The sequence below is a fragment of the Parasteatoda tepidariorum genome, chromosome 3 (genome assembly GCF_043381705.1).
Source record: "Parasteatoda tepidariorum isolate YZ-2023 chromosome 3, CAS_Ptep_4.0, whole genome shotgun sequence".
NCBI lineage: Eukaryota > Metazoa > Arthropoda > Arachnida > Araneae > Theridiidae > Parasteatoda > Parasteatoda tepidariorum.
The window spans coordinates 42,160,757-42,178,586 of NC_092206.1; the positions used below are offsets into that span (position 1 = coordinate 42,160,757).

General features: G+C 30.0%; 1 protein-coding gene across 1 annotated transcript in view; it reads left to right on the forward strand.

Annotated features, from left to right (window-relative positions):
- The window catches only part of LOC107452856 (nephrin), a 61,205-nt gene that overhangs the window by 24,086 nt on the left and 19,289 nt on the right, over positions 1-17,830 (forward strand). Inside the window, exons 2-5 of the mRNA XM_016069478.3 lie at positions 7,158-7,496; positions 10,776-10,886; positions 13,099-13,302; positions 14,842-15,138. Coding sequence (XP_015924964.1) covers positions 7,158-7,496; positions 10,776-10,886; positions 13,099-13,302; positions 14,842-15,138 — 951 coding nt within the window. The remainder of the gene's footprint in view (positions 1-7,157; positions 7,497-10,775; positions 10,887-13,098; positions 13,303-14,841; positions 15,139-17,830) is intronic.

Sequence of the window (17,830 nt, forward strand, 5' to 3'; positions counted from 1 at the left end):
AAAAAAAATAATAATAATAATTACTGGAATTTGATAACTTTAGTACTGTTGTGCCAGCCATAATTATATTCTGAGTTACAAACATCCTTTATTTTCCATGTGAAATTGTTTCCTTTTATTAACTTTGCACCCCTACTGAAGATGCGACATCAATATCTCTTCTGATTGTTACTGTTTATTTTCTTTGTAATGTTTGTTTCCTTAGTTTATTTCTAAGTAGCACCGTTTTCTGGATTTCATATTTAATATTCCACCTATTTGTTAAAACTCTAATTTGAAAATGTTGAGGGATAAATATTTTCATATATATATATATATATATATATATATATATATCATAATATATTTTATTATTTAGAATTCTCCAATCACTTTTATGACTACTAAACATTTTAAATAATGAAACAGAGCATTACACTACAATTATTAAGAATTAATGTTTATTTTATAAATTCATACAAATGTAAACAAAGGTTGAAAGTTCTTATTGGTTACGTTTGAATTACTTGCACTCAAACTTTGTTATTGTCTAATTCTCCTTAGAAAATGTTTCATTCTTCTTCCTTATATATAATTTCAAAAATCAAATAAGCTTTTAAAATTATCGTGGTTACAAATTAAAACTTCTCGTAATTCTTGAAACTTTTGTTTTTCAGTGTAGTCAGTATTTTATTTCAAATTTTTTTAAGAAAAACGCATTAGTTAATAAAAGTTTTGGTATGGTAATGCTTATAATAATGAATTTCATAATAAGTTAATGTAATTGTAAGTAACAATATTATTAAAAAGGTTTTTCCTGGATTATCACTAATAATCAACTGATTTTAGAATTAAATAAAAAATTAAATTAATTTCATTGCGACTTTTGATTCCCCTTTCGAAACTAAAATATGTCCTTTTGAGTTCTTACTATGATTTTAAGAATATCCTCAATTGCAATTTTGATTATTGAGAAAATCTGATTAATTTGTGACTTTTTAATAATTATTTCTACAATGGAAAAGTTAATTATGAAGTTAGTTTGCTATTGTATCATTTTACCATGAGCATACCCAATTCAGGCAAATCCGTGGCTAAAAATCTGGGCAGAGGGAGCAATTATCCATTTTTAAATAAATTTTAATTTTCTAGAATCATTAAATTGTATAATTAAATATCAACCTTATTAACTACATTTTTTTAAAAATTATCCAGCATAATAACGTTACCTTGCTCACATTTATCTTCGGGCTAATCCTTGGTAACTAACAAATTAAAAGTGCTTCAGTACTGCAATAGGAACTCGTCATAAAACAAACTCACTTGATTTTCGCTTTTAGCTCCATTTCAGCTTTTGTTTTCATATTTTGTAATCTGGCAATCTTATTTGAAAAATATTTAGAATCATTCTTGAAAGTTACATGTAAATTCATTTGATTTCACTATTTGCTTTATATATTTCGTTTAGTGCTTTGTTCTACCTTTTCTCCACATTTTGTTTTCTGTTTTTGTACGTGATATACATTGTTTACTTATTGGGTTCTATTTTGTTTCAATTTCTCTTTTGAGTGCTTCTCACACCAATGTAACGATATATATTTCTCTGGTTATATTGTAGCAATATTAGAAAGAAAATCCGTTCTGCAAATATAATCGTGTGAGCTGATGAAGATATTATATATTCTTATTATATTTAGGGCTCACCAAATAGGATTTATTAGATGATCCATTAACGGTGTTGGATTTTTTGAGGGTGTACAACGTCATGAACCTGGTCTAGCACTGCTGGCCAATGGGAGCGTGCAACAACAAAATTTTTTGTTTTCCGGATTACATATGTAAACCCATGTTTGTGAAAAGTGCAACACCATGAAGGAATCGTCATAATTGAATGAAATTTAATAAACAGTTGAGTGGTAGTGGTACAAATAAATGATTAAACTTTCAAAGGAAACAAGCAAAAACAAGAGATCGAAATCAGTATTTTGCGTAGCCACCACGCACCGCAATAAGCGCTGCTACACGACGTGGCATGGAGTCTTGCAAATTTTGAATGTCTGTCTGAGGAAGAGCATTCCATATAGTTTGTATGCGTACCTAAAGTTCGCCTGTAGAAGCTACCGGACGAGGATCACGAGAGAGGCACCGACCAACGAAATGACACGCATGTTCAATCGGTGACATATCTGGGGAACACGCAGGCCAAGGAAGAAGCTGTACCTGCCGCAATGCAAGGAAGGATTGAACAAACCTAGCAATATGAGGCGGGCAGATTGCCCACAATTCGTAGCAATTGAGATCGTCCATGATATGCTATTGGAGTTCGATAATGTACTTCGGAAGGTGGCGTTCACCGGCATAGCGTCTGACACGAATGCGGCCATCATGTTACCACAAATTAAAGCGGGATTCGTCAGAAAACGCGACACGCTGCCAATCAGCACGACAGTCCCTATGCTGATTGGCACATTGTAGCCGCAGGCGGCTGTGGCTTAGCGTGATGGTGATCCTGTATAAAGGAGTCCTTGCTCGCAGTCCATTCTGCAGTTGACGTCTACGAATTGACGAAGCACACAATGAAACACCTGTAGCTATTGATCACTGTGCTGCCAGTTGTCTAGAGGGAGCCGTACGATATGTCAGCGCTATGCGGACCAGGTGTCTATCATCGCGAGCTGACGTGACATTTCGTGGTCCACTGCCGGATTTCCGAGTTGTCTGACACTCGTCCGTCCACTGCTTCCAAACACGCATCACTGTGCTGCTGTTACGCTGCACACGAGTGGCTACTGCACTATAAGACAATCCAGCTTTACGAAGGCCGATGATTCTCCCCCTTTCAAACTCCGTAAGTTCTTGAAATCTGGACTCTCTTTCGTCGAAGAGGCATAAATAACGTCTGAGCTAGCGTTTACCACTAGCAGATAACCACCAATAACCATACACGCCTCGCTACAGCTGTCTATTTATTCGGATCCATCCGCCGTTCAGAGGGCGCTTCTCAGCATACACATGCGCTACGGGTCTGAAATTCTAATCAATTTTGCATATTATGCTCTACTTTGCATTTCCTGAAAATTTCAACTCACTCGCGTAAGTCCCTCATGGTGTTGCAATTTTCACAAACATGAGTTTATATATATACTTTTTATTTTTAATCNTTTTCTTTTTTTTTTTAAGTATATTTGTGTACGGCATTGATCAGAATTTTCGTTAAGATTGGATAATTTGATTTAATATTACCATTATTTAAATTTATTTCCACTTATTTATATTATTATTGCGCTGTATAAACATACAAATTTATAACACATAAACTTACAGTATCGTTCGAAAAGTAATTTCGAGCATGGTGCATTAATTGAATATTTAGTTTTAAGATTTTTCAATTTCTTAGGTTCTAAAATGATTAAATTTAATTATTAAACAAATTGAGCTAAACTAAACAAATTTTAAAAACGTATAGAAACTTTTAATGCTTAGTTTCTTTTTAATATAAATTAATTTATGATTCAAAAAATTTTATCAGGAAAAGTACGAAATAAGAATATTTCTATAGAATAGTGGATTAAAATTGTGCCTATTATTTTCACTCGTATCGTGAATCAAGAGATTACTTTAATTTCAAACCAAGTCACGTTCTTAATAATCATGCAAAGCAGAGAAATATTCCGTTGTGCGTGCTTAATGATTCTTTTTCTTCATATATTATATAAATGCCTACATTTTAATCTAGTATTTTTAATCCAGTTCAGAATTTCCCACTAAATTTCTGAGATTCGTAATATATGCAATAACTTATATTTTCCTTATAAAACTTGTCAAAGGAAATAAAAGAAGGAGTTCCCATTAGTAAAGAAAATAGAATCACGTAAAGACTATAATTCAAACGAGGTAAGAGTTTAATGTCACGTGAAACTTCAATGAAGTTGCTTAGGTGAAACTCTAAGTTAGAGAATTTCGTATAACAAACTTGATATAATGTAAATTTTTCCAATTTTAATTTAAAAATCCTGTTTATTATACGTAGATTATGTAGCAAAGTTTACCTAAAATGAATATTATACATTTATGACAAATTTGTTCTTGAAATTTTCTTATAAATTAGAAATACTGACTATTCTAATTCTTCTTCACATTAAATTACGATGTACAAACTGATTGGGTAACTTTCGATTATTTTCATAAAATTCAAATATTTTAATATTATTTTCAATACAGTGTAAATGTTAATGTTTTAACTGAAATTGTTGTTTATTTTTTTAGCAACCTAGCATTTATAAATTTAATGTTTAGGCTTATTATTTTTACTACTTTAATACTACAAAGAACCACAGTAGTCACTAGTAAATCCTTACAGAAGCAGATGTATCCGCTAAAGACAAAACATTATTGTTATTTTTATTTTTTTATTTATTACTGCAAAGTTAAAATTTTTTAAACTAACAGTTCTCGTGTTAAATTTCTTTAAAAATGGGCTAATACATGAGAGACCGAATATTATTTTTTTTTATTACAGTTAGCCTTTATTTTTTATTAATTTCACTTATATGAAACTGGAAGGCGTCATGACTGGCCATTTCACTGTGAAAAATTAGGCATAGTTACTCATATTTTAGTAAGAAGCTTCCTTCGAAATCAATTTGATTTTCAGATACAGTAAAGAGTCTTTTTAAATAAAAATTTGTATAAATAGTTCAACTTATCGCAGCTTATAAGTATCAGAATGCACGCTTAATTTTCCTCTGTTAGTAGTTATTACATTTAAGTGAGGGCATCATCTCTGCCAGAACAGTAATTTTTAATTATCTGTAACGCTCACTGTTATTCTGAAGTGGGGAGAATTGTTCAATTAATTAGCGACTAGAATACCGTGGGTAGAATTCATTTTTAATTCTTCCAAATAAAATAAAAAGAAACTAATATTTTATTTTATTTTGTATAAATGTTTCATGGTGCTTTAATAAGCTTTATACACTGAAGTGATTAAAGTTGTAGGATACTTTTTATATTGTGTCGGATCTCCTCTCGCTCTACGAAGTGCAGCAATTCAACGCGTCATGGACAGTTTAGTTGAAATTATTTTTTTCAGGAATATTTTACCGCAATAGTTGTCCATAATTGGAAAAGTGTTCTAGAGTGTAGTATTTTGCACATGAACAGACTTCTTGATTATACCCCATAAATATTCGGAGAGATTCATGCCAGTTGATCTAGGTGGCCAAATCATTAGCTGGCACTGTCTGGAATATTCTCCAACAAGTCGTAAACAATTAAGGCGACATCCATAACTATTCCATCGTTGTTTAGATACACGAAGTCCATGATTCGCTGCAAGTGGTCTCCTAATAACTAACCACCACAATTTCCAATCAATGATTGGTGCAATCGGACTATAAAACCTAGTTCATGTCAGGAAAAATCAACAGACAACACTATGGAGCAACTACCAGATTTTCCAGTACTTAGACAGTACTAGTTACAAATTGCCAGTATTCGACAACTTAGGTCCATGGCTTCATGCCACACATGTGTGAATTCTGCCATCAACTTTGACCAGCTGAAACCGTAACTCATCTGATCAAGCTACAGCATTTCCAGTCGTCTAGGGTCCAACTAATATGGCAATGACTCCAGGGGAGGCGCATGACGTGATGTCGTGCTAATAGTTCAAGCACTTGAGTTGATCTTCTACTGCCATATCCCAATACAGCAAATTTTGACAAAAAGTCCTGTAACGGACATGTGTGTTTTACGACCCGTATTGACACTTTCGGTTATTTTACTCAATATTTGTCTATTAACACTGACAGTTTTACGCACACCTCGGCAATCTCGATCATTAAGTGCAGATGGTCGGCTACTACGTTGTCCAGGGTTAGGGGTTATGCCTGATAATAGGTATCCTCGGCCCATTCTTAACTCTGTAAATATAGAAATGTTGAAGTAATTCACAAATTACAGAAGAGAAAGTCTCATGCCTCTAGCTCCGACGGTCATCTGACTTTCAAAGTCCGTTAATTCTTGTCAGGTAGTCATAATTACATCAGAAACATTCTCAGATGAATAACTTGAAAATAAATAAAAGTCAAGCAGTGCATTACACATAATTGCAGTCTATACGTGATACTACTGCCATCTTTATAGTTGCATATTGCTATCCCATGACTTTTATCATCTCGATGTCTGTACACTTTATTTTATTAATTAGCACTATTACTTAAATGAATAATTAAACAACAAGAATACGGATTTTAATCACAATTTTAAAAGATGTGAAATTAGCATGACTCATTTCTTAAAAAAAGACTTCGGCTTTTATAATAATAGAAACGTGTCAAATAGTCTTTTTAGTTTCATTCCATTAGTTTAAAATGTAAAAGTAAATCTTAAAACTCTTGGACAATAAGATTATAAATGGTAAGAGATAGATATTAAACATGATAAGAGAACTATATTTTCAATACCTTTTTGAGAATAACGTAAGTAAATATAGACAGATATTTAGATAATTTCTCTGAATAATAATATGATAATTGATAATTGATAATTTCTTTGATAATTTCTTTTCCACCAAAAAAAGCGCATAGGATAGCGCATTGAACGCTTGTAAACTGAACTCAGCGGCGCGACAGCCCATAGAGGGCCAAGGCCTACTGTGCTCATCACAGCTTTCTTGACCTTGGGCTCTGGGGTGCAGGAGCAGATGTTCCGGTCAGGTGGTCAGCCGAACGTGGAGTCCCCAGTGTTTAGTTCCCAAGCATGCTTGATACTCATTTATCGACCCACTGAAGGGAAAGGCTGAGTCAACCTTTCCCAGCCCAAGGATCAAACCAGGGACCTGTGGCACGACAGCGTGAAGCACTACCGATTGAAAACTTGCAGAAACGCTAAATAGATTGTTGAGCATTTTTATTAATTAGCTTTAAAGTACAATATGGATTTCAAAATATATGTTTTATCATATATTTTGAAATCCATATTTTATCAGATGAAGACGATAATTTTAACAGACTTGAAACTTTGATCCTATGGAATCAGAATTTCTTTTTTAAAAATCAACTATCCTATGACTTACGTATATTCTCTATGTTGTATATATTATATATTTATTATAGAATTACAAAAAATATAATTTTTTTTCCATTCAAACTCAGAACTTTAATATTCTTTTTCAGTACCTATTCGAGAATTCTTAGCTGTATCTGGAGGTGAGGCAAGTCTTCCATGTAACATTGCAATTCCCAAAGATCCAGAGTTGATATCCCTGATCCTGTGGTTTCGAGAAGGCTCAAAATCACCCATCTATACTTTGGATTTTCGAAAAGGTCATCCGGAGCAAGCAAAGCATTTTCCTGCAAAAGCACTTAAAGATAGATCTTATTTTGATACTAGCGAATATCCACCGACCTTAAAAATTAAACCGACACATGTTGATGATGAAGGAATATATAAATGTCGAATAGAATATAAAAGATCAAGGATTGATACCAGGATAGTAAAGCTTAATATAATAGGTAATTGCAATTTCTTAGTGTTGCTTTCATTGATTATAAAAAAAAAAAACGCCAACTTATGGTACAGTGGAAAAATGCATGATCAAAACTAGCAGAATATGGCCAACTTAATCGTGTTTCTGGCTTTATGGCTAACTAAAAAACTCTGGCTTCGGTAATTTTGAGCGAAGTGCTTCTGTAATGATTTTGTGAAAACTAAAATTAAAATACGGTTTTATAATATGTGATAAAAATTTGTATATGTTATAAAATTTGGTAATTTTATTATGATACATTAGATCATGCTATAAAAATCTTTCACTCGGTTAAATTTACTTTTCAGTTTTGTACTTTTTACTAAATGGGCGATAAAAAGAACTCTAATTTTGATAACCAGAATTTCGGGTAATCCGTTACCATATGGTATAAATATGGCACATTTTAATTTTATTAGCAAAAAATATGTTTTTTTTTAACTATAAATGTCATTACAGTACTATAATTTTACCAGAATTTTTCCGCTGTGTGAAGGGAAAAAGAAAGAAATCTGAACTGGAAGCTTCACCATAGCGTTTGACTTTCTTCAACCATAACACTAATTTTATTCTCTAAGACTTTGAAGACGCAGCGATTTGTAGGGAAATTTTCTCACATAACTTGTGAAACTCAAATAGCGTTGACGTTGGAGTTAGGAGAACCATAATCCTATACAAAATCTCTCTAATAATATGGAGTACTTTTAAAATACCATATTAATTTTTCCCAAATTCTGGTAATTTTGAACATATTTTTTTCTCATAATATGTGCGAGGTGCAGTGAAATAGAGACAATCACCCAGTATAAAAAGAATAAAATTTAAAATTTTTTATTTTTACCATTTTATATCGTTTACCGACGCATTTTAATTGGAATTCAAATATCCATACGATATTTTTTGAAGAATGTTTTAAACAAGTTTTATATATAACGAAAAGGCTGATAACTATTTCTAATAGAGTGCGGAAGATTTTCCTACATTAATGATTCCAGACATAATGTTGATATTGATGAAATGTAGGAAACCAAGAGACAACCGTTAAATGACCAACATTTGATTCAAAATCTTCTTGATGTCAGGCTGTTGTATCATTAAGATAGCACTACACGTTTCTGTATGTTAACTATGCGTGTTATGCAATTCTATTGCCAACTATACGTACTATGCATTCAAATACAAAACGCCTTTTTGTGTATTATCATCAAGCATACTATGCATTCCTTAATATCTTTTTAAGACTTAATAATTCATTCGTAATTTATACTTGTTTTGATTTTTTTTTCAATTACGTCACTTTATTTAGCAACTTGCTTATGATTTAGCCATAAGTCAAACAATATTATTTAATACACTGTTGTAGCATGGTTTATTTGACTCTGCTAAAATAACAGCAAAATATAAGAGAAAAATAACGAAAACAAATAATACGTAGCATAAATGTATTTTAAAGTGTTACAAATTATATTTATCTAAAGGCTTGGAAAATGTTCGATTAAAAAATATTTATGTTCACAGCTTTAAAAACTCAGGTTTTATTTTCGAAATTTGTAAGAATAAATGTTCTTAAGCCTAAAAAAGGAAAGTAATTCTTTAAATTTTGCTAAGTATTAAGCCGATCAATCTCCCTAGATGCATTATTGCTTTTCGTTTTTTAACTGACAAATCTACAGAGAAGCAAGAAACCCTTTTCGGTATTACTTTTTTCCCCAAAAAATGTTCTCGCAAATCTTTTAAGTACACTATCCATCTTCGGTATCAGTCTTTCAACCAAGTATAAGAATTCTTTCAGGCGAAGAAAAAATCTTTATCCAGAATTCTTTGTTACCTTTGTTTTGAGTTATCATATCTGGTAATGTTATCATTTGTTATTTACCCAAACATCAAATTTTTTATGTAACTTGAAAGTAAAAGGACAAGGATTTGAAATAAGAAACTTCACACTGATAAAAAAATGAAATCCTTTCTTATAAATCCAATGTGACATTTTAACGAGAAAAGGATTTCAGTACTTGTTAAACGATTTACAAACTTTATACTTATGAAAATAAATATAATGCTTCCTGTTTTTTTAGTGCTTATTTAAAGTAAGCATTTATTTATAACTTATTCCATTTAAAATAAATATAAGTAATTTTCATTATTATTTCTTTAAACTATTGCTGCGTACTTGACAAAAAAAAGATGTAGTTCACTTCACACCATATAGAAATTGTTTTTTTTTATTTCCAATATGACAATAAACTTAATTTAAATCTATCGGAAATGAGTAATTATCAGTATTTTATTTATTACTCTAAAAAGAATATACATAAACCTTAAGTACACTATCCAGCTTCGGTATCAGTCTTTCAACCAAGAATAATAATTCTTTCAAGGGTAGAAAAAATCTTTATCCTGAATTCTTTGCTACCTTTTTTTCAGTTATAATATGTAGTACTGTTATCATTTGTTGTTTACCCAAACATCAATTTATATGTAACTTAAAAGTAAAAGAACATGGATTCAAAATAAGAAACTTCTCAACGATAAAAAAATGAAATCCTTTCTTTTAAATTCAGTGTGTCATTTTAGGGAAAAAATGATTTTAGTATATGTTAAACGCTTTACAAACTTTACACTTACGTAAATTAATTTAATGATTCCTGTCATTTCAGTGCTTATTTAAAGTAAACATTTATTTATATCTTATTTCATTGCAAATAAATATAAGTATTTTTCATTACTATTAATGTTACAATTAATATTAATAGTATGCAACTATTAATGTTAATATCATACTACTATTAATATTATTATTACTACTAATATTATACTAATTATTTTTTGTTAAATATAACTGCGTATCTGTCAAAAAAAGATGTAGCTTACTACACATCGTATAGAAATCATTTTTTCTTTCTAATTTGACAATGAACTTAATTGAAATCCATCAAAAAAACGTAATTATCAGTATTTTAATTATTACTCTAAAAAAACCATACTTAAACCTTAGTTGACTTAACCATCAATTTTATTGTATTGATTATTAGTAATAATGTTAGTTATTCATGCAAATGTTTACTGATTTACTTAATAAGTTTAGAATTCTGCTCCTAATAAATTTGAGTTAGAAAATTATTAGAATAGGCACTAAAAAAATACTTTTCTCAGAAAAGTTCGGTTTGATTCATGCAATTTAAATATATTAAAACTATGATACATTAAACGGAGATTTCACCTAGCATAATGATGAAGATTGTACTTATGAAAATCGTTTTTGCAGTGCCTCCCCAAACAGTTGTAATAATGGATGACAGAGGTCAAAAACTTAAAAACTTGGCTGGACCATATGACGAAGGATCTCGTCTTTCCTTACATTGCGAAGCCGAAGAAGGTAAATACACCATTTTCTGCTCACAAGAATTAGTCACTTTTGTCAGTTTTTATAGTTCTGAATTTAATGAGTGAAAGTGAAAAATTTTGTATGTAAATACGCTAAATTTCTACAAATGACATACAGAAATTCATAAAAATTTATTTAAGTATTTTTCTTTCTCAGATTTAGCATCTAAAAAATCCTATAATCACTGTCAAAACCGCATACAGAGATATATGTGAGTCATTTCCAAGAAAATTTTGTTATAACATTTCTTAAAATTAATTGTCTATTAGAAAAATGGTTTTAAAAATAATATAAGATTCATATTTAATTAAAAATATTTGAAAATTAAAAATTATACCTAAACTTTTGAATAAGTAAATGAATTCTGAATATACCGTTCGCAAAATGAAAACGGACCAATGACTGAATCTTCACGCTCTAGGACTCAATCTTAATGGTGTGAGAGGGAGACTTTAAATATGCTAATTAATTAGCCCAGACGATATTTTAAGTTAAGGAATCAGACAACATAAACTTTCTATGAATATATTCCTTTTTTCGACGAATTAAGATTTCTGATCCCCAATATATAGAGGGCATAGTCCCAATCCTTTGGTCAAGATAGCGATAAGAAGTTAGAACCCCTTAAAGCTAATTTTATTTTTTGCGTATTTCACCATATCTTGAGGATTTTTTAAGCGAATTGAAAAAATATTGTACTCAATCTTAAAATTCAATTATCCAAAGTTAAAAAAATTTAGTGAAAGTATAATTTTTTGATATTTCATGAAATGAAAGACGAAAATATTTTGAATTGTAAGGCATACAATTTTTTACATAATTTTAAAAACATGTCAAAATACAAAATTTGAGAAAACTCTGTTTAATAGTTCCTAAAAATCAAATTTTAAACATTCGACTTCTTTAAAATTCCATTTCTAAAGAATTATTCAACCAACTTAGCTCAAATTTTTTTATTCAAAATTACAAACTTTTAAATTATTTTCGAAAATGTATACTTTACAATTCAAATTTTTTCGTCTATTATTTAATAAAATGATAAAAAATAATGAAAAATAATAAATAATGACTAAAATAAATTTTTTGCATGGAATTATCTTTGTATAAACGAATTTATTAACTATGCGCAAAATTTTTTCAATTCGCTGAAAATTATGGTGAAAAACGTGAAAAGTAAAATTAACATTTAGAGCTCTAAAGTTTGGATCGCTTTCCTGACCAAACTATATATATGATATGAACTATATATATATATGATCGTATTCCACAGATAGCAGTTACATTCTATATTTTGCTGGTCAGAAATCCGAATTCGTAAACAAAGGAAAGTTTATTCAGCGAAAGTACTTTTTCGTATCTGATTTCCTAATTTAAAATATAGTTTGCCCTAATTAATAAGTATATTTGAGGTCGCCTCTACGAATTATTAAGAATGAGTTCTAATACTTTAAGGTCCGATCATTAAATCCAAGGTAATTCCGGGCGGTCCATTCATTTTGCGCACTGTTCATGATATTCTCAGAATCAGAATCATTTTGAATAGTTTATGTTTAAAAAAAATAACATGAGACATATTTTAAAATTATTAATTAAGCATTTAAAATATAACTCATTTACTTCACATTCGGTATGCAATCAATTGGGAGAAAAAAATAACCTATATATATATATATATATATATGAATATTTTTTTTATTTCCAATGAGCTGCACAATCAGTCTTCCCGATGAGCAGATCTAGTGCGTTCTCCGGAAGTGGTATCCACTTTTTCAGGACCACCACAATGGGTGAGATACCGTTGGCCATGTTAATTTGGACGTCTAGCTTCTGCCACACTAGATGGCAGCACCGAGACTCTATTTGGATGCTAAAGTGCACTAGGAATTTAATTTTTCTGGAAATGCCAATAAGGCACTTCAGGGATCTTTTACATGCCGCATAATCATACGACATGGCCGCTGAGGATTTTCTACATCCCGAAAATCCAGTGTCTGGGCCGGGGATGGAACCCGCAGACTTGGGCTCAGAAGGCCGACGACAAACCAACTGCGCCACCTAGTCACATATATATGTATATATATATATATGCATATAAATCTAATTTAAATATCGTAGTTTTAGTTGTTGCCTGTGAATGATGAAAAATTACTTTATTAAAAGCGGTATTTTATAACACTAATAACATTATTTTCTTTTCTCTTAGGAAACCCTGCTCCTGTTGTAACGTGGTGGAAGAACGGCCACATGTTGGATGAAACTTATTTTCGAACTGCTAAAGGTTTTGTGAGAAATGAGCTAGTAATAAAAGAAATTCGAAGATCTGATTTTATGCTGGAGCTTGTTTGCCAAGCATCAAACACAAATCTCACTGACCCTCTCAGCACTTCCGTTTACGTTGATTTAAACCGTAAGCATGATATAAATCAATATTTGCTTCTTACATTTGCATAATTTGTAGAAGCAATATTTTTTCCTCTTTCCGTTCTGTAATTGGCAGCTCTTTACTTTTAATATATGTGGTTAAATTAATAACTCCGTAGCACTTGAAACTGAGAACCATGAGTAATACACAAAATAGTCAAACCAACTAACATTGAAATATTAAATAACGAAAAGTCAAAATAAAAAAAAATGTATTTACATTTAAATACACAATATGTAGCTTCAAACTTCCATGCAAAGCAGTGACTTTAAAAAATACAATATATATGCATATTGCACTGAGAAAAGATTGTCATAACTATCAGAATATGGTTGAATTTCCGTCTTTCAAGCTGCATGGCAATACCAAAAAGCTCGATAATTTTTACCAAAGAATTTTGGTAATATTTGAATGACATAGACAATAAACTTCGCCTTATGATTTTATAATCCTTGATAATTCTTGGTAAATGTAGCAAAATTTGGTAATTTTATCATAATACCATATTTCATACAAATTTATTTGGATAAGTTTACTCTTCAGTTTTGTATTTTTTACTAATTGTGCTGTAATAAAATCTATAATTTTGAAAATTATAACGTCCTGTAAACTGTTACCGTATAAATAGAAAAATTGCAGATATTGAATGATATAAATACCGTATATTTAATTTTTATAAGACAGAATTGTATTTTTTCAACCATGCATGATTGAGTTGTATGGTGGACTAACATAAATGCTTATAATAATAGATTGGTGTTTTTTCCTTTTTTTTCCTTTTGTAAATCAAAAATTTTATCTGTTACTATGTATATTACAAACGTATTTAAAGATACTAAATATGAACTAAATCACTGCATAAAGTTTTACGTGATTTTGCTTTAGTTATAAGTATTTACTTAAGTTAAATTCAAAATTTGCTCCTCTTATTTTCATACAGAATGAATTAAAATACGTGCTGTAGGTGATAGGAAATAAGACGATTGTTAAATGTTGCACTAAGTATTTTGAAAATACGCGAAACGTTAATATTAAGTGTGTTTTAATTATCGTATACCATTCATTTATTCATTCTTTTAGAATACTCGTATGTGTTGAATTTAATTAGTGAACGCCTCAAAGCATATAGTTTGCATACATAGAATATTTTTAAATGAATTGAAATAAATAGTGTTTCTATGATCAATATGGCATCTAAAAGAAATCAGTAACTGAACTAAACTTGAAACAAATAATTAATGTTCCCAAGACATTTTCAAAAGTCAAATAGGTTCAATAGATTCAATATTTAATTTGTTCTATGCGAAAAATAAAAACTTTATTAATTATTAATTTTATACCATTTGTTAATTTAGTATAAATGTAGTTTCCGTAGTTCAATGCATCAATAGTAAAATTACAAATATAAAATAAATGCATGGAGCAATTTATTTGAGAAGTTTGAATGCCTTCAATTTTAATTAATCATAGTATAATTTTTCATATTCTAAAAAGGTTACACATTAATATTTAATTATTTTTCAGTGCGTCCATTATACGTACATATAACAACTACTCCAAAGCCTTTGAAAGCAAGGACTGACCTTCGACTTGACTGTGAGACATCTGGTTCAAGGCCGGCAGCTAAATTATCTTGGTGGATTGATAATAAAATCATCCAAAACAACAGGCAATCCTTTTTTGTAAATAGAAATATAACGTATAGTAGTTTTCATCTAACTATCAATTCTGAAGACAATGGAAAAACAGTTTTATGCAAAGCAGAAAATCCAGCCTTGCCTCACAGTGTTATTCATGATGCATGGACACTCAACGTACTTTGTAAGTTGTCAAATTGTGTTCATAAGAATTTAGTCACAACAATTCATTTATCAGAATTCAAGTTTTATTTTTTATTATTAACACTTATTTAGACATCATTCAGTGCGTAAAACGCCATTTAAACATCATTCATAAAAAGAAATACAAAAATATTGACCTTGATAATAGTAAAAAAAATGTCAAGAGTAACTCCAGCATTTTCTCTCAGTGTTTCCGACAATGTATTAAATCTCAACGCCATAAGCAGCAAAATAATTTGGGCCCTTATTTGACCAATATTCATGAATCTTGGCTCAATAAAGGATCAAAATGCTATTATTTTCCCGATATTGGTCCTATATAGAATAGCCCTCTTTACCTGATATTTTACAGTGACTTTACAATTAATATCGGCCTTACATAAAAGTGCGAGATTCACCCGATATTTTATATATATTATTCAGCCTATATAGACCTCATATTAGCCCGATATTAAAAAATGTAGACATCCCAATATTGGTCCTTCGGTGCATGTTCTTATAGGTCCCATATTGAACCAATTTTGAGCCGAAATGGGCAATGATAAAGTTATTGTTAGTGGCAATTTGTGAGATGAAAAGTGTAATATAATTAACAAGAATTTAAACGAGGCTGCTAATTTAACAGAAGTTCAATGGAGTTTTAATTTCAATTTTATTTACTTATTTTAGAATTTTTATATTTTTTTTTACTTTTTCAGAAACGCTTGAATACTTTATCAGTTTTGTAATTTTGTCCCATTGCCAATTATTTCATTCAACTAAAAAAATGCCAAATTGGGTATATAATTTTAAATCAAATACGTCAAATCGTTTTTACATATCTACGTAAGCTTAAAGATTTTTCTTTATAAAAATATTAGAGGAATTGATTTGATACTTAAGTAATTTTGCGAAAATATGTAGTTAAAAGAGAAGGCATTGAAAATAATAAGAAACTAAACTAAACTTGTTCACTTTTATTGAATTGAATGTAGAGTTTAATGGCACAAGATCCGCAAAAGGGCATGTTGCTCCTAACAATCGGTTTCAAAACAAATCAAAGGCGAAAAGCATCCTGCTATTTTTTTCTTAATAAAATTTACACAATGTAACAAGTGTATTCGAAAATGTATAAAATCAGCTAAAATATTATTACTATAAAACAAGATGAAACAGGTTCGAAACAGGAATTAAATCAGATAAAAGTGTAAATAGGATAATACAGTTATAGACAATATAAAATACCAATTGAGCGCAGAAAGGAAAAAGTGTTAGGATTATGAGTGTCTCCTTACAAATTCTCTCGAGAAAAAATAAGACTACTACCAAAATACCATAAAGAGTAAGACCATAAGAGTTAGAACAAGGTCAAATAGTTAAAATATGGTTAATCAAAAGTTGCACTGGATTTTAATATTGTTAGAGTAGCAATGGGAAGACGGTTCTTAAAACAGCAAATATAGATGCGTTAAACGAGTGTGGTTGATTCGGAAATGGATTAGGATAATTTTTGTGTGACGCAGTCGTAATGCAGGTGAAGGGTTAGTATCTGATTTAATTGAGTGCAATTTGTTAATAATTTTAAGGTCCCACGACGGGACTCCACGCTTGGCGAAAACGTGGGTGGTCTCTTCTTATCAGGATCCTCTACAACAGGTAGGTAATCGAGCACAGACGAAAAGCTCTCACCATTAAATTTGGCGACTACGACAAAGGGTAAGAGAAAAGAGAAAGTAGGAGTAAAGGGAGAGGAAAACGAAGGAAGGACAGATCACTGGAGCACTCCGGGGGTGTGATTTACAGTGCTAACCTAAAAGAGGTATACCCCCTGAGGGGTTGAACATTGCTAAAAATTACATAAATTACATTTCGTTTAAAATTACATCACTGAAAAATTACAAAAAAAATGCATTTTACTTAAATTTAATTACAGATAAAACATAATTCAAATCATATAATAAACATCCAAATTTAATAGAGCCAAGTTTTGATATAAAAATAATTAAGTAAACAATAAAAAAGGGAGAATTAATAAAAAAAATCTTCCTTATTGAAATCTTTTTTCTATATAATTTAAATATTGAATAATTACAAAATATTCTAGCGTTACTTTGCCTTTGTGAACATTTAATCGAAAAAAAACTAAATTTAACTTGTACAAATGAAATACATCATAATTACTTAAAGTATCATATTTATATATATTTTATGTTCGATATGTTTTTTTCTTTCGCATACATCTAATGAAGATCTTTTTACCGAGTTTTTGCCAATGAATAATTCATAACTTATGTTTAAAGAAGAAATTAATTTACTCAAAATTTTATTTTCCTTATTTCACGCAATTTCACTTGTTCTTTAAGTTCTATTAAGATTTAAAGTAGGCATCAGAAGATTTTTTTTATTTAATGAGCTTTTCACTAAGTACGAATAAAATAGTTTTTAATGAATCATGCTGCTCATTTTTAAAAATAATTTTAAATTTAATTAAATTTTCGAAAGTAAATATATATATATATATATATATGTAACATAAAAAGCTTCAATTAATCTTTTTATGTTAGTTTCTCTGCTATAAAACTTCTTCCTAATTAATTATTCTATTTGAAATACTTTCTCACACTTTTAAAAGCCACATCCTGTTCTTAAATCTATTTTTGGCTCAACTATGCATTTAATTAAGAGCAGGACAT